Source organism: Thamnophis sirtalis, unplaced genomic scaffold (assembly GCF_051295495.1).
Source record: "Thamnophis sirtalis isolate CommonGarterSnake01/CBP01778 unplaced genomic scaffold, rThaSir2_p1.2 scaffold_4, whole genome shotgun sequence".
In the NCBI taxonomy this organism is placed as follows: Eukaryota; Metazoa; Chordata; class Lepidosauria; order Squamata; family Natricidae; genus Thamnophis; species Thamnophis sirtalis.
The window spans coordinates 30796344-30819380 of NW_028261384.1; the positions used below are offsets into that span (position 1 = coordinate 30796344).

The 23037-nt window shown below is 38.5% G+C and overlaps 1 protein-coding gene across 2 annotated transcripts in view; it reads left to right on the forward strand.

Moving 5' to 3' along the window:
* Nucleotides 1-23037, forward strand: part of VPS50 (VPS50 subunit of EARP/GARPII complex) — an 80532-nt gene that overhangs the window by 15108 nt on the left and 42387 nt on the right. For both annotated transcript variants that reach the window (XM_014070137.2, XM_087712709.1), the window contains exons 9-18: nucleotides 232-314; nucleotides 6245-6287; nucleotides 6988-7086; nucleotides 9070-9210; nucleotides 10864-10993; nucleotides 12263-12354; nucleotides 14111-14205; nucleotides 15230-15328; nucleotides 16983-17073; nucleotides 19847-20023. In XM_014070137.2, the coding sequence (XP_013925612.2) occupies nucleotides 232-314; nucleotides 6245-6287; nucleotides 6988-7086; nucleotides 9070-9210; nucleotides 10864-10993; nucleotides 12263-12354; nucleotides 14111-14205; nucleotides 15230-15328; nucleotides 16983-17073; nucleotides 19847-20023 (1050 nt within the window). The remainder of the gene's footprint in view (nucleotides 1-231; nucleotides 315-6244; nucleotides 6288-6987; nucleotides 7087-9069; nucleotides 9211-10863; nucleotides 10994-12262; nucleotides 12355-14110; nucleotides 14206-15229; nucleotides 15329-16982; nucleotides 17074-19846; nucleotides 20024-23037) is intronic.

A 23037-nucleotide genomic window follows, 5' to 3' on the forward strand; every position in this document is an offset into this window, starting at 1 on the left:
ACGCTTACTCCAGCTCTGCAAATGGGAAAACGTCATGTGATGGTAATGTGACGTGGCAAGTTTGACACCCATGGTCTATATTATCTTACATTGGCCTGAAGACTGCAGCTTCATGATGACGGTGATGTTTCATGATTTGTACTGCTAAAAGTCTGAAAATATAACTGCCATGCCTTCTTTCATAGCCTCTGCCCAATTGCTTTTCAAAAATATATACTTGATTTCTTACAGGAGGAAGATTATCCAGGGGCTATACAATTGTGCCTGGAATGCCAGAAGGCAGCTAGCACTTTCAAACACTACAGTTGCATAAGGTAACACCAGAGACATTTTGTGTAGCTGATTCTTTTTTGGAATCAAATAGGGTGAACAAAGAGGCAAAGTGGCATTTTAGACAGTTGTTAGTTACTTTGAATTTAGTTGGATTTAATTCTAGAGATTAATTTTCTAATTAGAATAAAAAGAATGGTATATGTATATGTTTAATGCTTTTAAATTGTACTTTAATAAAGTTTCCAATATGCAAGTCGTGGCTGCTAACTATGACAGTGCACTTGAGTCTTAAGGGGCTTAGTTGTTATGCAACATAGTATTTCTGTTCCAACATTAACTGATTGTCTTGTACTGAAGGCTGTAAAGTCTCTGATGCATAAAGACTATATTTGCAATGCTAAACATACATCTGGAGACTGGGGCATACTTTAAGATTAATATGCATAGAGTTGGACTGCGTGGTAGAAATGCTTAGACTTACTTTGTATATGATGCTAGACCAAAATGTGATTTGTTTGTTTTTGGCATGACATATTATGTAAATTCAGTCTCTGAGTTGTTTGCTTGCTTATTTATAAAGTTTATAAAGTTTGTTTTTATAAACTTTATAAATATTTTTATTTGTAATTTTAATCATATTACGATAAAAATTAGTAAATAACAATTGCTAAGCAATCACATTTTGTATTCAATTTCAGTAGGAACTTGTCCTTTCACCAGTCCCAAGGAAAACATGATTTTTTTTTTAGTGTCACAAAATTCTAACAGGTTTAAGGTTGGTCATCTTTCAAGGAAGGGATGGTTCCATACAGCAGGTTCTGCTAATAAGGGACATGCTTCCTATGTCCATTAAGTGGTATTATTTCAAGGAAAGGTGATATCTTGTAATCTGGATGTTTTAAAAGATTTTAGAGTTTTAATATTTCAAATAGATGAAAAGTCATGTACTAACATTGGTCCACGATTTTTATAATTGTACATGTAAAGGATTACATAGAATTCTACAGATTGTACAATTTCATTCGACTGTATTTTATATATATTTTATTTTTTAAGGATACTTGAGAATCTTATATATCTATATTGTTAAGCCAATCTTATTTTTACTTTTTCTACTAAATCTTTCCACTTGCGATTCCTTGAATATTGAATATTGTGATAAAGATTGCTATTTCTAAATATTTATAAACTATGTAAAAAGGTATGTAGAATACAAGAAATATGTATTTTAGAAGGAATATTATATTTTACAGAAAAAATATTAAAAATAACATTCTGAATTTTTAAGAATATACTGATGTAGAATTGGATTTAAGAATGATTGCGTATAAAACTGACATTGATCTGTTCATTTATCACCTTTTTCTTTATATTGAAAAAAGAAAGTCAATTTATATGAATATATAGGCATTTTAATTAATCATGTCAAATACTTTAATACATTGTATTCCCAAAGAAATACTTATATACAAGTATTCCCCAAGTTACAAACGTTCACATAGCGAATGTTCAAAGTTACGGCATCCCCACCAAAAGTATTTACAACCAAGGCCCAAAGCACCACAGCAGTTGTTCGCCCTTGCGAACAACCACAGACACACTGCAATCTTTGGTGCCATGCCTGATAGGTTAATGCTGCGCATGTCCCTCTCCTACACAGCCTTGGGTCTGGAGCTTTTGTCCAGCCAGATTGAGACGTGCCGGGCAATGTTCCCTCTAAGCTGCATGGCTGCGCACGTAACAAGAAAAGACCACACAGAAGTTACAAACTGCCGGGCAGTGTTTTTTAATGTCTTAAAATATGACTGGAAATATCTCCCCACCCTCCCTTCTCTCTCTGCACCGAACTCTCTCCTCCATCTGATGATTGGTGAAATCAAGAAAGACTGCCCGGAGACAGATGACGCTGCAGAAGGGAGAATTTCCATTGGTCCTCTGAAGCTTTGTCGATTCCTGGGAAACGCAATTTGCTGGTTGTAGCTTGAGTTTCTTTACACATCCGGGGTTTCTCAGGCATTGCATCATCTGAAGCCCCATTCTGGGCTCGGCAATGTTTCTGCGATCCCTCCGCTTTGCGGAGAGAGGGAAGCAGCATGGAATTGGACTGCCTGAGCCAAAGGGGTCCACGCAAACTTGAGACTTGATTTTTGAGCAGTACCAATCCATTCCACTCTTTCCTTTCCCTTACTGTCCTCCTCCTATCTTCCTTTCCTTTTCCTTTTTTCCTTTCCTTTCTCTTTTCCTTTCTCCTTTCCTTTCCTTTTTCCTTTCCTTCTTTCCCATTTCCTTTCCTTTTTCCTTTCCTTTCTCCTTTCCTTTCCTTTCTCCTTTCCTTTCCTTTCTCCTTTCCTTTCCTTTCTCCTTTCCTTTTTCATTTCCTTTCCTTTCTCCTTTCCTTTCTCTTTTCCTTTCCTTTCTCTTTTCCTTTCCTTATTTCATTTTCCCTTTTTTTCTTTTCCCTTCCCTTTCCCTCCCTTTTTCATCCTTTCCTTCTTTCCCATTTTCTTTCCTTTTTCCTTTCCTTCTTTTCCATTTCCTTACCTTACCTTTCCTTTCCTTTCTTCTTTCCCATTTCCTTTCCTTTTTCCTTTCTTTCTTTTCCTTTTTCCTTTTTCCTTTCCTTTCTCTTTTCCTTTCTCTTTTCCTTTCTATTTTCCTTTCCTTTTCTTCTTCCCAATTTCCTTTCCTTTTCCTCCCCCTTCCTTCCTTCCTTCCTTCCTTCCTTCCTTCCTTCCTTCCTTCCTTCCTTCCTTCCTTCCTGGATGTCTGAGGGAGAGGGAGGGGACCCTTTTCCTCCCTGCCACCCTCCCCAACATCTGCTCTGATGGCAATTATGGCTAAAAAAATTCAGGTGCTCAGGCATGAAAATGTGCCACTCAAACACTAAACTTTTCTGCATACATTGAAAAAAAATTAGAGAGAACATTGATGCCGGGCCAACCTCTTCCTTTCCCTGCAGAGCCCCAGCCTCTCTCACAACTGGGTGCAGCCCTGCTCCACCTCTTGCTGGAGCGCCGAACCCACATGGATTTTACAAATTGTGCTGCTGCAGAACTGGAGAGTTTGACATGTCACCAGCTTGCTCCCCTTGCTTGCCAGAAGCAAATTGCAAGAGGGCTCCTAAACAAACCAGCTTTCCAGTTTCACCATGTTTCTCTGCCACTGTGGAGCTGGAGGGCTTGGCGCACCATCACCCTGCTCCCTTCGCTTGCCAGAAGCATTCCTTTTCCGAATTGCAACAAATTTGTGATGCTAAAACAAAAAAAAAGAAAGGTCAGCCTTTCCAGCTTCTCGCAAAAAAAAAAAAAAAAAAAAGGTAAGGTCCCATGAAGTTGGAAAGGCTGGTTTTACTTTTTCTTTAGCCCCATGAACTTGCCTCATGGAGTTGCTTGGTCTCTTCTGCTCTGCATTGGGAAAAGTGACAACTTCAGAGGATTCTTCTTTGGTTTCCTATGCTTTTCTTCCTTTTCCATTTCTCCAGAAAAAGAAGGGTGTCTTGAGCTGGGAGGAGACATTCAGTGGAGCTGGAAAGCACGTCTGTTTAGCAGCCCCTCTTGCAATTTGAAAAACGAGTGCTTTTAGCAAATGAGGGATGCCAAGCTCTGCAACTCCATGGTGGTGCAATTTGTGAAATCAGGATGGTTTCGGCGCTCCAGCAAGTGGCAGAGCAGGGCCACACCCACTTCTGAGAGAGGCTGGGGATGGCAGAGAATGGGAGAGGCTGGCCTGGCATTTCTCTGCCTGGCTGGACAAGGCCTCTGATACCGAAGTCTGCGCAGGAGGAGAGTGTGGGCAGTGCAGTGCGCTCAAGCATGGTGCCAAAGATAAGTTAGCAGTTGGTGATGGGGTGGAGCGGAAAAGTCCAAGCAGCTTGGGACCCCAATGGATGGGAAGAGGAGCATTGGATCTCTCAGTGGGTGAAGGGAGGCCTTTGGTGGCTGGATGCTTTGGTCCCTGCATTAGTCTTTCCATGGTTTCCCCACTCCTGAGATACCCCATGCACTCTTAATGACCTGTGTATTTGAGTAACTGGAGGCTTGTTCTTTTAATTGGCAATCTCCATTACATTCGTAACTCGAGGATTACCTGTATACAGCATATTTTCTTTAGCATACGAAATTTCTATCTGAACTCTCTTTTCCTCAATGGAATGGTGCTATTTTCTTTTGACTATTTTCCAGCAAATAGAGACTAAAATAAACTGGAGTCTTAACATGCCTTAGTTGTTTCAATAAATGAATGACACAAGTGAATAGTTTTGGCATAATTAATTACATCATTGCAAGAACAAATAATTATTCCGAGAACAATTGTAACATTTGTTCTGTGTTTGGTATTTGAGGTATGAACCACAGATTTCCATCAGTTAACTTTGATATGAATGAAGTGGCTTTCTGGCAGAGCTTATATAGATATTTCTTTTTTAAAGAAGCCCAAAAACAGTTAGCTCTAGAACGGAATATAAGCTCAATTTATAAAAAATAGACCGCTTGTCATCTGCTTTTTTCTTTGGTTGCTCCTATTTGTCTCCCCTTCATAAGAAATGGAGTTGAGAAAGTGTCCTCACTGATGTCAGACTCCGGAGGCTTCAGAGGCAGCACATAACAACCAGAAGGCCCTGCCCCCTCTCTGCCTCCGATGCAGAGCCCTTGTCTGAGCCTTCCCCAGACTCCAGGACTGACCCATGTTCCTCCCCAACCTCCTACATGGGCTCTACATGAGGTTGCCCTTGAAGTGCATCCAGCGACTGCAGTTAGTCCAGAATGCAGCCGCGCGAGTGATAGTGGGCGCACCGCGGTTCGCCCACATTACACCTATCCTCCGCGAGCTGCACTGGCTACCTGTCGATCTCCGGGTGCACTTCAGGGTACTGATGACCACCTTTAAAGCACTCCATGGTAGTGGATCTGGGTACTTGAGAGACCGCCTTCTGCCGATTACCTCCCTTCGACCGTTTAGATCGCACAGACTGGGCCTCCTCCGAATCCCATCTGCCAGTCAATGTCGACTGGCGACTACACGGAGGAGAGCCTTTTCTGTTGCAGCTCCGACCTTGTGGAACGATCTCCCCGTCGAGATTCGTACCCTCACCACCATCCAGACCTTCCGCACAGCCCTTAAGATCTGGCTCTCCCAGCAGGCCTGGGGATAGGTTCCCAATTTACCCGCCCGAGTGTTGACTGTGGAATGCAAGTTGTGTTTTATTATTTTATTTTGTCCACTTATTGTTTGTTTTCTGGTATTGCACCCCCTTCCCTGTGATTGTAAGCCGCCCTGAGTCCCCTCAGGGAGAAGGGCGGCCTATAAATCTTAATAAAATGTCAAAAAAAAAATGTCAAAATGTCCTCACTGTCTGACTCTGCTGCCAGCTCTACAGGCCACCAGTGGACCACAACATTTCTATGCTCCTCTACATCAAAAAGTTATTTAACTTTTGATGGATCTCAGTTCAGAAGGAGAAAGAATTCTTTGAATTCATTTTAACATCTATGTCTCTAGACAAATCCATGTAGTCTTTTTACCCGCAGGTATATGGGGGTCATTGTCTTTTCCAATTTATTTTTTCAACTTTCCAGTCTAGTCTGCAACCCTGGTTTCTGATGGTCTCTCATTTAAATAAGTGTAACTCTCCTTAGCCTTTCTGGAATGAGCTAATTTAGATTAGATGCTGTCACCTGCTATAGTAGATCCTTATCAATGCTACGAGATTCCTGAATTTTGAAAATTATTGAGTGGACTTCCCATTTTATTGTTTGGTTTATGCAAATTACATTGTTTCTACACCAAAGTATAAAATAATTATCTGGTTATCGGATGTTTTGGTGTAAAATGTATTGTGCATAATATTTTAGAAGAATGACCTTAAAAGGTTTCTGAAACGACACTAATATTCATCTTAATTTGAAAAAAAAATATAACTTCTGAAATTTGAAAACATTATAACTTCTAATGGTTGTCTTTTGTTTTGCAGTGAATTGAATTCAAAACTACAGGACACCTTGGAGCAAATTGAGGTGAGTTTAGATGAGTGTAAGTAGTTTTGCCCATTAAATGATAAAAGTATTTTCATCATGATAGATCAGACTGAAATCCTATCTATTCGAACATTCTGTTCCCACGGAATTTAATCAGATGCAGGATGCAAGTTCAATAGCTCTTTTCCTACTATTGTTCCTTATGCTGACTTTGAACTAAAGATAACCTGTAGTATAGGCATTTGAATTAATAGCTTTAAGATTCAGAAATTTGCTAAATTACAATTAAAAGCCTGCTAGCTTGGTAGTTGTCACCATATTTTAGCAAAGACTTTCATCATTTCATTATTGGTATGTACTGTCCGCCAGGATTTTACACACAGTTTAGATTCATTGTGTACAGTAATCCTACTTCTATTATAATTAGAGTTTTGAGAAAATGGAAGACGCCTCCATATCCAATTTCTCCACAACCTACATAATTAACATGCCTTTATCATAACCCATACTTGCATTTTAATTAAACACTAAAGCTGTAAATCTTACGAGGAAGTAATAATTTCCATAGATCATTTAGTTGATTTCTGTCTACTCAATATTCCAAAAATAAGATTCTCAAAACTTTTTTTTGAAGGCATTTTGTTTTATTGTGAACAAATGCATCAAATGTATTTGAATTGTAGGGTTTTTTTCCCCCATGCTATCTTTTACTAAATGCTAAATGATTGTTACTTTACAGGAGCAGTTAGATGTTGCACTTTCTAAAATATGCAAGAACTTTGACATAAACCATTATACTAAGGTGCAACAGGCATACAGGCTACTTGGAAAAACACAGGTTAGTATTCTCTTGTTCAAATTGCATCCTGATATGCAGTGGGTTAGCCTTTCTTAGGACGGTTTCACACTTGTGACCATGCAGCATACCCATGGTCATGTGATCAAAATTCAGGCACTTGGCAACCTGCATGTATGTCTGTTACAACATCCTACTATTGAATGATCACCATTTGTAAAATTCACAGCTGACTTCTGACAAGCAAAGTCAATGGGGAAGCCAGATTCTCTTAACAACTGCATGATTCATTTAATTGGAAGATAGCTCACTTAATAACTGTCTTGTTAAACCATAGAAATTTTGGACTCAATTGTTGCCATAAGTCAAGGACTATGAGAGGGGAGAGAGAAGAGAGAGAGAAAGAGAGAGAGAGAGAACATGACAGAGCACAGCTGAAGGAAAATTGAGTCTTGGAAATGAGAAGCCTTATTAGAATGTTCATTCATGGCACTCAAAATCAATTTTAAATCATGTGCATATTTCTTTTTAAAAGAACTAATTTTGCATTTACTGCTCCCTGGAGAAATAGTTTAGAATCATAAATAATTAAAGCATAGTCTCAGAATGTCAATGTGAGAAGAGCAAAATATATTTGTTCCCCTTATTTCAATAGGGTGTTCTTTCATGATTCATCTCTATTTTAGCTTTCAATTATACATTTCTCTGGAGGGGGAAAATACACTTTTGACTGGGAAACACTCAGTTCTTAATTTCTGATATTATTCATGAATGAAAAAAAGTATTTTGAGATCTAATTATATTGAGGTGGGAGCAAAATACGACTCTTATTCTGATTTTGGGAATATCATTATTAGTCACTTCTGGGAAGGAAAACCTAGGAAAAGAAACAAGGAAACCCTTGACCTTCAATTTTCATTTAAGTATAAAGAGATACAGATGATCAAATTTGCTATAATGGATTGGAAAGTGTGCTTTGAAGTCCATGTTGGAAGAGCCTCGGTGGTGCAGTGGTTAGAGTGCATACTGCAAGCTACTTCAGCCTGCTGGCTGCCTGTAATTTAGCAGTTCAGATCTCACCAGGCTCAAGGTTGACTCAGCCTTCCATCCTTCTGAGGTGGGTAAAATGAGGACCCAAATTGTTCGGGGCAATATGTTGACTCTGTAAACCCGCTTAGAGGGGGCTGTAAAGTTCTGTAAAGCAGTATATACCATATTTTTCAGAGTATAAGACACACCAAAATTTTGAAGAGGCAAATTAAAAAAAAAGTTTTTGCACTCTGCAGACCTCCCAAAAATGGCCTGTTTTTCTTGAAAACGGGCCCCCTTTTTAAAAAGGGCATAAATAGCCTATTTAGGAGGCTTGTAGAGTGCTCCTGGGGGTAGGGTGGGCCAAAAATGAGCAAAAAACAGCCAGTTTTTTGCAAAAAAAAGAGGCCCGTTTTTTGTCAAAAAAAGAGGGCATGCATAGCCTTTAGGAGGCTTATAGAGTGCTCCTGGGGGCTAGGGTAGGGGGCAAAATTGAGCAAAAAACGGCCCGTTTTTACGCACCCAGATTTTCAGCCTCTTTTTTGAGGGAAAAAGATGCATTTTATACTCTGAAAAATACGGTAAGTCCTATTGCTATTGCTATGGTGCTGTCTGAGCTTGTTTCTTTGTTTGCAGATGTTTCATTGTGCAATTTGGTAATATTGGTCTGAATGAGTTCTCAAGATTTGCTCCCTATTTATATACAGTATTTTACCCTACCAGTTTTGGTGGCAATATGGTTTCCTGCTTAGTGATTCCTTGATTAATGTATTGTTTCCTACCTGATTGTTTGACTACTTATGCTATTGTTACTTAGGTGGGTAATAAAACACCTGCAAACAAACCAAATTCAGAAAGTGCCAAGGATTTCATAGTTTAATTCTGAGCTATAGATATATAGATAAGTTCACTTTGTTGGAGTTGCAGAGTGTCCAAATAGAATTAGGCAACTGAATGATTATATGATGTCTTTAAATCCTCTTCATCTCTATCCAGACAGCCATGGACCAACTACATATGCACTTTACTCAAGCCATTCACAATACAGTATTCCAGGTTGTTCTAGGGTATGTTGAATTGTGTGCAGGAAACACCGACACCAAATTTCAGAAGCTTCAATACAAGGATCTTTGCACAGTATGTAGTTCTACAGTGGTTTTGAACATTTAATGTTTGTATATGCTGATATGCCTACCTATTTACAAAAACAACCTTTTAAAATTAAGTCCATATTTAATTTAGGATGAAATCATATGTTATAAATGTAAAGCAATCTTTTAAAATTAAGTCCATAATTAATTTGGGATAAAAGAGTGTCATAAAGATAAAGTAGGATAAGATGGATATGGAAAATTAAAAAGCATATTTATTTATAAATTTATAAACTCTGAACTAACGACTGAGCAGCTAGCAATATAGAAAACACAAAGTAGAGCAAAATGGAGTAAAATAGTGCAAAACAATGCAATGCCAATGCAATATAAAGTGATAAGGGCCATAGCAAAACATAAGAAACCATGTATTTATTTTACACTCTCAACTAATATCCTGGCCTCGCTGCCTGACAGAAAAATAAGAATGCTGGTAAAGTCAAGGCCATCAGAATTTCTTGGAGGAGGCAGTTTTACAGGGTAGAACTACTTAATGAAGTACTTGGATGGAGTTTTCCAAGAATTCCCTAGACAATAGGCTAGCCTGGGAAGCTGAAAAAAATAAATTCCCCAAAAAAGCATTGGGACGTTTAATACCCGAAAGTCTTTAAATTTTATAGAAGTGTTTGCATATGGATCTTAGGATTCTTCACTTAATTAAGCACAATCATCAGATTTAATGGGAAGTGACTATTTTAGGAATTGAATTAATTCAATTAATTAATTCTTAACAGCATTTATTTTTAAAACCTGGGGAAAATTGTATATATTGTACCTAGCTTGTTTGGAGATTTAAAACATATATTTTTCTTTAAAAGAAAACACTTATGTTCTTAATTTAAATGAACTAATTGACAAGGTAGGAAAAATTCAGATTTTAAGTGCTAGCGCCTGTTGACTTTTCAGACTAATAGTGCATTTAAAGCCTGCTAATTATTGCACTATCAACAATTCTTGAATGTTTTGGGGAAAATTTATATCACTTTGTAAGTACAAGAGTTACAAATATTTTATATTAAATGGAAAATGGTCTGTTTTTATTGAAAAAGAATAGGTTTTTTTTAAAAAAAAATGCAATCCATTTTAGAAGATTTTCAGGCATGTCCCAAAGCTACTTTTTCAAGAGGCAATGGAATTTTCAGATTTTTCTTTGAAGATGTTTCACTTCTCATCCAAGAAGCTTCTTCAGCTCTTCAAAAACGTCTTCAAAGAAAAACCAGAAAGTTTGCCTCTTGAAAAAGTACTTTTGGGACAATCCATTATAACTTGAAACTGATGAACAAGAGATAAATGTTCATGTTTTTTTTTTTTTAAAGTGAGGAGGTTGGGTATCCTCTTAAGAAGAAATTATTAACTTTCCATCTGTAGGAAACAGACATATGTATTATTAAATTACAGAAGTATATATGTAGCTTATCAGTTTTAATGTTTATTTATTTGTGTTGTCAGCATTACAGTTAAAATTAAGACATACTAAGTGACATAAAATTTAAAATACAAAATGCAAGATTAAAATGTACAAGTTAAACAGTCATTTTTAATTGTTTTGTGCTAATAGTTAACTTTTATGCCTATTTGGCATTATTTTTGAATTAAGAAAGCAAGATACTTTCATAGACCTGTTTTGTGTATTGCACAGCACATTACATCAGACAGTTACATTCCATGCCTTGCTGATTTGTGCAAAGCTCTATGGGAGGTCATGCTGAGTTATTATCGGACAATGGATTGGCATGAAAAATATGACCATGGGGAGTCTCCATCTTCTGGTAGGAAATGCCTCTTCTATTTTCAGTTTCCAAGCATAAAAATTGGAATGGAGCCCATCTGATCTGTTTGAATAACATAGTCAATGTGTGTCCATTGTTTCAGTGGGAAGCTGCGTGTCTTAGTTTAAGGAACATGTACCAAATGGTTGTTGTATTTTATATTCAGCATCTTTTGTGTTTAATTAGCATTTTCTTTTTCACATCTAAACATTTGTTTGCTAGAAGCCATTAACTTTTATTTGGTCATAGATTTAAGGGCTTAATTATATTTAGCATGCTTGCCTAGTGCAAAATATACACAACTTTGGTCCCAGAATCTCCTTCTACTCTGAAAGTAATGGTTTCACGAACTCAAAAATGTAATATAAATATTAGAACCTTCAGATCTACCCTCTTCTATAAAACTCATTGGAAGACTTTGAGCCAGTTCATTTTCTCTCAGAGCAGTTTACTTAAGTCTTTGCAGCGGTGAAGTTAAAGGGGGAGGTGCTATGTACATATAAATTCCTGGAAGAGAGACGAGATTAGCTATACTTAGTTTAATTAATTGTCCTGGTTGCACCCACTCCTTTTTTGTTTCTATTAAGCTATTCATTGGCTAAATGTGATCCTTAGCTTGAAAATGTGTTGTATCTCAGGTCTCACATATACTGTAAGGCTGAAGTCTAGAACACATTTATTATGGACTTATTTTTGTTGAACAGAGTAAAGTATTTTACTCTATGAGTGAGACGAGGACAAATGATTAAATGAGCATCATGCTCTTGTTATGCAGGCTCTGCTGCTTTGGTACATTTTGTCAGTTTGACAGAATCTTTGGTTTTGGGGACATCTCTATTACATACCTTATCAGATTAGATCTGTGTGATTGACTGATAATTTTTTTAGTGATGCAGTGAGGCATCAATGTGGCAGTGAGCATTGGGCTACATTCAGTAGCATATTAGAACAAATCTCTAGGCTCTTTAAAACAGAGCTATTTTATTGTTACATGTAATTGGACTCTTTATCATCAGGACTCATCAATCCCAGCCAGCAGATTAGTCAAAGACAATGTGAGATATTTTCTACTTGTATCTACTCATAGATTCTCTGTCCTATGTTATAAAACACAAGACTTTGTTTATAGCGTTTAATTTCTATTTGAAGATGTTGAAGATTCAAAAGAAATAAAATGAATCAACAATGCCTGAAATCTTTCCTTTTTTTGTAAAACTCAATTTTCTCCTCATTTCTGATGCCTGAAATTACTGTTAAATTATATTTTAGATGGAAATAACATCCTGGATACTGAGGAGACCAATTTTGACCGCAGCTACGTGAAAAAAAAATTGGAGCATGGCCTTTCACGAATATGGCAGGTTTGTTTGAAATTTGATCCATCAAAATAAGATCAATTTCTGTGCATGATTTTAAATGACATGCTTAAAAAGTGGAAAAAAAGATTATTTATTTATCTTAAAATTACAGATGTTCCCTGGGGAATGAGTATCAGTTGAAGGGCTTTGTTTTACGCTGTATCTTATTCAAGTTTTTGTATTAAGTGCAAGGTGATTAATTTTATTGATTTATCTTGTTTCATACTGGATTCTTTGTGAAAGAAGGAAGAGTGAGTCTTAGCACTGTCATACTGCAGCAACATTTTTATCTTATGCATCCACATTCTGCTTAATGCTGTTTTGAAATTTTAATTGTTGCAGTGCAGTGCTCCTGAGTTATGTGCCAGATTCAAGGAAATTGATGTGAATAACATCTCCAAAGACTATAATCATGAGTTTTCTTTCCAAATCTTGGGTTTTGAATCTTTAGTTTTTGCAGTCTTGAAATTCTAAGACTGAGGCCTTCTTTCTAGATCATGCTGATGACCCTAAATTTTGTTGACCATCATGCTGCTGTGAAAAAAAATCCCCAACTTCATTTTTTTAGTCTGATAACAGTTGCTAGCAAATTACAGCTCTTGAAACTTTCATCCTGCTATCATCAATTTAAAGGACATATCTTATAGCTTCTTCCATTGTTGAAGTACAAAAACCCATTCCTGTGAAATGCCAATCTTGACAGCAATTTCCCTTCAATGATTCATTTATTGTCTTTAAACAGTTCGTCAATCTTTCTCACATGAAACTAGTTGTTTGGTGTCATAGGTCATCTGCTTAATTCTTGATCCACAAATAGCTCTTCCTAGTTTACCATTTTTTTCTGTTGTTTGATTCAGCAATGCACACTACTTGTGTCAACACAGCCATCACCATGAACAATCAGTATCTGGTGGTGAATTCCATTTAGAGAAACTCCTTTGGTAGTAAAAAAATATAGTCACTGCATTGCTTAGAGTACACTTATAAGTATTCACTGCAGAATACTTAGCAACACAGCCTTTTCTCTTAGCAACTTTCCCCAACTAAAGTGGAGGAACAGATGCTAAAAAAACACACAAGATCTTCTACTGCATCTGTTCTATGATTTTTAGATGATTTATAACATTAAAGGCATTACTTTTTATTCAACCATCTGTTTTTTTTTTAATCTATCTGTGCTTGTACTAACAGTTGGTTGTAAATATGTATTTAGTATCTGAGGAATAGTCCTAAACTGCTATAATCAAGTTGAATTTCCACAGTGTTATCGATCCTACTTTTAAATTAAAAAAAAAAGAATTTCTGAATAAAATATAACAGTAATGTGAGATGTGAACAAGATCCGCACATGCAGAGTTCAAGCTAACTGTAGTATTAATAGCCACCCAGAGTAGGCTTAGCAGGAAGAGGGATAGCATATAAATTTAATAAATAAAACAAAAATATGTTCTGTCTATACACTTTTGAGATTGTACAGTGATTCCATGTTTGATCCCTCCCTGCCAGATTGGGTGCTTCTCAACAAACCAGCAAGGGACAGACAATAAACTGTGTTAACATTAATTTTAATTTTAAAACTGAGTTTAAATAAACAACTATCCTGCAACTCTTTGGGGGATCTTTGATGAATTTCAGCTGATGAGCAAACAATGAGCAAATAAGATTTTCCCTTTTTTATGCTTTGTGATTGTTTAATTATAAATAGTTAAAATAGCAAATTATTGTTTCTATAGTATTTCAGACTTTTTGTTTTAAATAGGATGTCCAATTGAAAGTGAAGATCTATTTGCTGGGCACCGATATGTCTAACTTCAAATATGATGACTTCATATTTGTACTGGATATTATTAGCAGGTAATTTGGATAGCATCTATTTTAAGGAAATGTTATCAAACAATTATGCAGAATAGGTTGACAAGGTTCTGTATATAATACTGTATAGGTATATAATTACTGTTAATTACTTAGCCCATTTGGCTATTAATAGGCCAATCTCCCGAAGCTCTTAGTTATATTGTAGTTTAACTTTCTCCATATTGGTGCTCTCCTACAATCCCTTAGCCTGCAAGGAGGATAAATTTATTCAGATAAATTTGATACACTACCTTAGGTAAGTTTCCTATATTTTCATGCAGTAAAAATGTAGAAAATGAGACCAAAGCACCTTTTATAAATTATGAACATTTCTGAAAAAAGTTAACTAATGAATAGGAACCAGCTTCCGTTCCCAGTTGCTCCATAGAAAAGTCTCTACATGCACTGTAGGTCTGCAAAAAATTTCCCTTTGGATATCTTATGTTGAAGACATACACAGGCATAGATGATTCTGCTAGTAATTTGGATCCAAGAGATATAAAGCTTTATATGTTGTAATGAATTGGCTTGGAAAACAATTGGTGATAGATTCAACTGTTTCCACTTTGAAGTGATGTGATATCTCCCAAAAACACAATTTACCATCTCTGCAGCCATCAATTCAATTAGTTATAATTTTTGTACTGCACTAATCAAGCATTGAAACTATTAGCAACTTTGTCATTTTTGTCCACTATTGATGAATGATCCAAGAAGATCATTGTGAGCCCAAATGTTCTGATTTTTAGGATTTATAAATGAGGTTCTTCCATATTTAGAGATAAATGTCTTATTCAAATCAGATTCAGGTTCTCACTAAATTAAGTTTTATCTATGCTGCTGTTGTAGGCAAGTTAATATTGCAATATTTTGCAATATGCCTTTAATTAGAAAACCTTTTGGCAAAGCCATTTCAAAACTTCTAGATTTGCAGAGATTAGAGACTCATAAAAGACAAGAGTTTTAAAAATATTTACAATTACATACTATAGTGAATGTTTAATGGGGGTATTATTTTTACTAGGCTGGTGCAGGTTGGAGAAGAATTTTGTGGCAGCAAGTCAGAAGTGTTGCAAGATTCCATTAGAAAACAAAGTGTTAATTATTTCAAGAATTATCACAGGTAAGTTTTACAATTTTTTCAGTTGTGGAAATTTAATACTTAATATAGTGGACAAATTATAAAGCACATACTCATGCATCCCACATTATGTGGTGTCCATATAATAATAAGAAGCAAAGTGAATGCTTAATTTTAAATGTGTAAATTAACATAAAATTTTCTCTAAAAAAGAAAGTCTTTTTTTCCATAATGAAGAGATATGAGAACTGACGTCTATTAATATAGGTCTTTATTTGTCTGGACCAGTATTGCCAAATCTGGCTAGTAGTAGCCAGGAATTATCTTGGGAATTCTGTCAGGAATTCTTGCCAAGCTTTTTCCCATCCTTATAGATGGCAGAAATTAAATCTCAGACTTTGAGTAGCAACTTCTGATTATTTGACTGCTAATTTAAATATATTCCTACATAATTTCAATATTGTACAGAATATAGCCTAATCCCTAATTCCATTTGTACATTAGGCTAAGTCAAAAATAAAAGAACCACAATGTAGACTGCTCTTGTTATTAAAAAAAAGTATCTTTCTAGCAATGAAGAGTGCTAAACTACTGGATAATTAATCCCACGTTTCACTCTAAAATTTGTGCACAGGCCTTCAGGTCAAGCTTAATAATGACTGTTGGACAAATCTCTGCAGTTTTCATGGCAAAATTTTTGGAAGTAGTTTGTCATGAAGAGACAGTGACTGTTCCAAAGTTACACAGTTGGCTTTGTGCCTAAGACAGCTTGAAATCATGATTTCCTTGTTTCTAATCTGATGCTTTTAACCAGAAAACCAAACTGACTTTCACTTTAAACTTTAAAAAATTCATTCACATTACTATTTCTGGTTGTTAGGCTGCTGGTTGATCTGAGTCTCTTGGCATATATCTATTCAGATTTTGTTCAGCAAAACTATTCAGTTTTTATAGTTTCTAAAGGGAAATGGTAAAAGAAAATTACATTATTTGCTGGATATTTTGAAAACTGTTTTAACTCTATGTTTTAGCTTGGTGAGCAATCTCAAGAAGAAATAACTCAGCAAATGTTTTTGTAAGCTACCTGGAGTCACTGAGAGTCACTTGGGTCACTATATAAATTTTCATAAATAAAAAAAGTCATTTAAGTTAATAAACAATCATATAATTATTCTTCATTATAGTGCTTTTCCAAACTTTTTACTGTTGCTAATTGTTTTTATGCTAAGAGTGATAACATACATTAGTTATATATCTGTAATTGTGCTTTAGCTGTCTTCTAGTCAGTGGAAAAATGTTGTATTTCTTTTTGGGAGTAAGGATCATAGTTTTTAGAAAATCTTAAATTTACTTGTTGGGAAAATACCATAAGGAAAGCCAACCAGAAGAGGTGAAAAGGCTAATCAAGTATTGCTCCCATTTTGTTTCCTGATAACTGTTATTCAAAGACTCTACTTCTAGTTGGGAAGTTAGAATAATAATGTTATGTGCATTATGAAGCTATTTATTTTTTAATCTAAATTACTATAGCTTAGTTTCATCGAATGATCCTAGTGAAAACAGAACCAACCAACCTCCATCCATCTTTCCCCTATCATGTATAACCAGCCGTCTCTGGTGAAGACTTTGCTTCTTCTTTGCTATTTTTTCTAAAATAAGCTATATGGCTTTCTCTGACACTAATTATTTATTTCAGAACTCGTCTTGAAGAACTGCGAATGTTCTTAGAGAATGAAACTTGGGAACTTTGTCCTGTTAAATCAAGTTTCAGCATATTGCAACTTCATGTAAGTCCAGACCATTTCAAACACAGGAAAGATGATAGCTGCTTTGATCAAGGCTGCTACATAGTGTTACTGAAATATTATATAACATACCGTATTTTTCGGAGTATAAGACACCTTTTTACTCCAAAAAAGAGGGTGAAAATCTGGGTGCATCTTATACTCCGAATGTAGCCACCGGGGCTGTATGATGAAGCGGACGCTGCAGAGATTGTGATGGCTGGAAAGGAGAGACATTTCGCTTTTGGGACTCCCACTCAGCTAGGCTCCTGGGAGGACTCAGGCAGCGGCAGCATTGGCAGCGGCTCCTCACATTGCTGGGGAGTGAAGTCATTGATATACTCTGCCCTCGCCCTCCTCCTCCTGCAAGTGAAAGGTGCCTCAGAGATTGTCTCCCCTGAGCTACCCGCCGAATCTCTGAGGTACCTTTCACTTGCAGGAAGAGGAGGAGGGTGAGGGCAGAGTATACCAAAGACTTTGAGTAACTGGGAAAGAAAGCCGAGCTTGGAACCTGCTAACTGCCACCCGAAAAGCACGCCTTTCTTTAATAGTTACTCAAAGGCTTTGGTTTAAGGAGATGCTGCTTTAAGCCGCCCTCCTCCTTCTACAAACGAAAGGTGCCTCAGAGATGGTAGATTTCTCAGAACGCTAGATTGGGAAGTTAAAAACTTGAAATGGGGTACAATTAAGTTTGATTTGGTCCGGAGAGATTGGGTGGGAGGGTGGGGGAAGGAAGGGAAGGGAAGAGGAACAATCTCTCTAGAAAGACTTATCAGAATGCTAGATGGGAAGTTAAAAACCTGGAATGAGGTACAATCAAGCTTGATTCAAAGGCTTTGGTTCCTGAGGTCGCTGAGTTGCCACCCAAAATGCTGGTACCACGATCTCTGCAGTGCCCGTTTTACCTGCCCTGTCTCAGGCTGTTGCAGGTGGCAGAGATTGCGGTAATAGCATTTTCGGGTGGCAGCACAGTGATCTCTGGAGCCAAAGCCTTTGAATCAAGCTTGATTGTATTCCATTTCAAGTTTTTAACTTTCCAATCTAGCGTTCTGATAAAAGCCTTTGTAGAGAGATTGTTCCTCTTCCCTTCCCTTCCTCCACTCCCCATCTCCCCAGTCTCTCAGGATCTGCTTATTGCTATTGCACCCAGCTACCGTATCTCTTTGCTGCCCGACAGATCGTGTGTGTGTGTGTGTGTCGGATCTGTCATGCAGCAAAGAGATACGGTAGCTGGGCACAATAGCAGCAGTAGCAATAAGCACTGCATAACAGATCCAGAGAGACTTGGGCGGGGGGGGGGAGGTGGAGCAAGGGAAGAGAACCAATCTTCTCTGCACGAACTTTTCTCTGGACCCTTGATCTCCATTTTCTCTCCGGAAAATTGCTATTTGCATCGTCAGGATTTTGGCTAATAGAAGAAGCGCGGGATGAAAAGGGAACTTCGGAATACAGGAGCGCCGTATTCCTGGAGCCTGGCAGCTGCCGCATTCCAAAGTTTCCTTTCCATCTTGCGCTGCCACGAGGAACCTTTAATCCAAATGGAATCTATCCCCACCCCTTCTCATCCAATGGGCCGTTCCCAGCCAAGCACAATAGCAGCCATTCAGCAGCCCCCACATGTCTTTCGCTCCTAGCTGAAGAGAAGAAGTGAGCCAACTGCCGCTCCTTGGGCCAAGAGGCTCACCATCACCGCCAGTCCGAGGCAAGGGGAAAAACAATAAAATGTGGAGAAAAGCTGTTTATTCCTGCCCTGCCATGGGAGGGGTAGAGAAAAGTGGATTTGAGATAGATAAAAGCCTTACTCTTTAAGAAGATCAAGCCCCACATGTCGCATTTTTGCCCTCCCTAGGAGCACTTTGCAGGCCTCCCAAACTCTCTGCATGGTCCATTTTCCACAAAAATGGAGGGTGCAGATGGTTTGGAATGCCTGTAGAGAGCTCCTGGGAGCTGGGGAGGGCAAAAACCTTTTAAAAATTTACCTCTTCAAAATCTTGGTGCGTCTTATACTCCGGTGCATCTTATACTCCAAAAAATACGGTATATCACCACTCATTAACTTTTCAGGCATCACTATAATGGTTTCTATGGATCTCTAAATTCTCACCAAAATAGTTAAGAGAAAGTTTGTGGAACTCACCAAGCCCAAATCATGTTTAGCATTAACAAACTAGTTGCATCTTCTGCTTAAGGGAAATATGGAATTGCCAGCTGTTCCTAGCTATTGATAGCTCTAACTTTCAACAGCTCTGAAAATACTGTCGGACTCCATGAATGAAGGAGAGCCCATGAGGCATCCCTTCTGGGAATACAGATCTTTTTCACTGTCAGCTTAGGGTTTACAGGCTGCATATTGATACATCCAAAAGCAGTTTTGGCAACTTTTCTGAGCTCTGTTTTGACAATCTTTTATATATTTAATTATTTTTATTATTTCAATAGCTAAGTGCATTTCAATTCTCATAGTTGTACACATGTTAAATTTCTATTTGCATAATTCAGCGCAATGCATTAATTAAACTCTGTTTAAAAAGCTTTTTAGTTCTAAGATGTATTATATATCCTGTGAAGGAATTTGACAGAGCTGTTAAAATTATACAGGCATTCAAATAACCATTAAATATGGAGTTTTTAAAAATGCAGGAATTGAAAGCATTACTATCTAAAAAGTTAATATTGCAGGATTTGTCCAGAAAGTGTTGTATCAACATGTAATAATGTTGATAAATATTTAGACTTCACAACCAGTGTATAAATAATCTTCTGTTGATGGTTATAGGAATTTAAATTCATGGGACAATCACGTTCCCCTACTGTGTCACCAAGCAAGCAGCCTGCATTAGAAACAGAAGGAGATTTAACTCTTTTTGAGCAATATCGTAATGGAGGAAACCCCTTTGAAATCCAAGCCAACAACAAGGATGATGAGACAGAAGATGTGTTGGCTTCTAATGGGGTAAGTAAAAAGAAATAATCCTGCAAATTGTAATGCATAGAATATCAAACATTGATATTCAAAAGAAGTATGACAAAATAATTAGGAATCAAAGGGTGATTTGAAGTTTGTTTGGACATTCTCATTGCATTGTATAGCTTATATATTAAACTAAAAATACAAAGACTTTGGATGTGATTTATCTTGATCTAATATTTTTACATCTCAAAAACTTGGCATTTTAATTGGGGTTTTGGAGACTTTCTATGTCTATTGTAATTGGTTAGGCATATGGGCAATTGATGCTGTCATAAGATCAAATAGTGGTATCCTTACTATTAAGAACTGAATTCATTTGCCAGACAGAATGTTAAATTGCTCAGACATCTGACAAACACTTCTCCCATATATATCATCGAAAGAGATGGCTCACTTCATACAGAATGAAAGGGAAATAATTGGACATTTACAGCTGGTAACAATAATGAGAGAACATTTACTATTTCTTTAGATTTTAAAAGTTATATTGTTTAAAAAATAACTATTAAGATGCAAAGCTGCCCATTTGGAATTAGTCAGAAATCTTGGGCATAATAAATTAAAAGAATTGATGTTTTACTCCGAGAACTAAATTACTCTTGTTTTAGGAATATTTTGATACTTTTTATTTTATGTTACCTGTCCATCTAATGAGTGCTGATTTGGAGTGGGCTGTAGCTTCAGTGAATAGTACTTTCTCCTAAGTTGATGGAGACAGTGGTCATGCATGGGTTAACTCAGTCAGTAGAACTGAGTCTACCAAAGTGATGTCATCAGCTCTCCGGGGCATGCTCCCTCTTTTTCAGACTCAGTTCGATTGAACTGGCTGTGTTAAATCGCTCTCTCCTAGATTAATTGGTTAAAATTGATTGATTGATTGGCTTTTTAATTGACTTTCTCTAAATTCGCTTGCAAATTGTTTCTTTAAACTGATATTCCAGTCTGGGCTCCTGTTAAACTCTCTAAAGCCTCTGGGCTAGAGAACTTTTGCCGTGCCTCATGGAGGTTAGCCTCTAAAAGCCTTCGGGCTTTCTGCCGAATCGGATTTCAGCAGAGCTTGCTGAAATAGCCGAGGGAAGCCCTAATCCTCTCAGCAGGGGACTCTCAGGTTGATGCCTTGCCGCTTTCGCTGTTAATCGCCGCCGCTGCCTACAGGAGCTTCCAGATACAGCGGGAGCCTAATTAGAGCCGAAGAATTCGCCGGCAGCTGGGGAACGCCTCTCCAGCTCCTGAGCTGCACAGTTTGTCGCTCCAAGGACAGCAGTGAGCCTCCACAACCTTACTGCACGCTCACCACAAGGCCTCAGCTACCTTGTGGCTTCGGCCCATAGACTCTGCAGCCTCAGTGGCCGTTGAAATTGGTGCGAAAAGTTCTGGCACGCATTTTGAAGCAACAAACTAACTGTGAGTAACGGCTATGGCTCCTCTTCCCCTCCGGAGCCTCAATTACCTCCTCTGCCCTTGGCCTCTGCCCCTGATACCGAGCCCCCTGTCCCTAGGGGTCGCAGGCGCAGGCTTGCTCCTGCTGAAAACACCGAGCCTCCTCACATGGATCTAAGGCATGTTCAGGGGGAAGTGCAGGAATCAGCCCCTAGGAAGGAAGACAGGGTCCCTCAGGCTCCAGCTAAGAAGGCCGGGTCCAAGACTAAGCATGCTGAACCTCCGATACGCCAGGCCCAGAGACCTGTTCATTCTAGTCCTTCCCCTGAATTTTCTTCTGATTCAGAGGATGACCTCTCTCCTGCTGCATCCATCTTGCAGCCCAAGGACGCTAGAGGCACAGTTATATTGGCCAACAGTGGGGATGATTCGGATTGTGACAGGAGTATCACTCCTGATGAGGATCCCTTTACCAGGGAAATATTTCTTAGTCTTCACGCCGACGCCGTTCTTATTCACCAGGCATGGCGGACATGATTTCCGAGGCCATTGAGCGTGGTATTGCTTAAACACAGGTCTTCTAACCGTTCTGCTTCTCGCAGGTCTATCTCTTCTTCTAGTTCCAGGCGCAGGGATGGTGATCTCTCGGCTTCCTTGTCACATGAACTACCTGGCACTTCTAACCAACAGTCGGTCTTCGGGGAAGAGGAGTGCCCGGCAAGAGACTCAGACCTCTCAGAGGATGAGGGTCTTCCACCCGACCCTCCTCCCTTCGTTGGTTTGTTTAAACCAGCTGTCTTTCATTCTCTCCTGTTTAAGGCAAAGAAAATTGCAGGCATCCCAGCCCCAAAAGCATCCCAGAATGCAGAAGCAGACAAGACTGACACCACTGATCCGCTCTTCATCTAGCCTACGGTGGAAAAAGAGGTGATCCCTTCACCACGGTTCTTCATGGACATTGTCAATCAGTGGACATCTCCAGGTACAGTAACCCATCCCAATGCTTCGGACAAGCGTCTGTACAACGTCGCTCCTGACCTTGCCAAGGCCTTAAAGGTACCTTCTATTGATTTGCCGGTAATTGCCCTCTCCTCTCCCAATGCGGCCTCAGCAGCTCCGGAGGAAGCCCTACGTCTGGAGGACAAGAGAATAGAGCAAACTCTGGTCAAGGGTCACCAGGCCTCAGCTTGGGCTGTTAGGGCGGGCACCTCAGCTTCCTTCTTTAGTCAATCCGCTCTTCTGTGGCTGAGACAGCTTCAGGCTCGCCTTCCAGCCAGGGATTCTAGGGCTCGCAGGGACATCAATAAGATTAAGGCCGCCCTAGAATACACTGCAGATGCCTCACAGGACGCGGCATGTTTTGCCTCCAAAGCCATTGCCTCCTCCATCTCTACCTGCTGGCTTATCTGGTTGAGGCAGTGGCAAGCGGAAGCGCGGGCCAAGTGGAGGCTTGCACCCTCTGCCTACTCTGCATCCCTTCTCTTTGGTCCTCCATTACAATTCCTTCTGGTGGAGTCCAAAGATAAGAGGAAGATTCTGCAACCAGCCACTAAAAAGCAGGAAGGTCAGAACCAATCCTTTTACTGTAGGCAGTCCTTTCATGGCCAGGAGGGTAG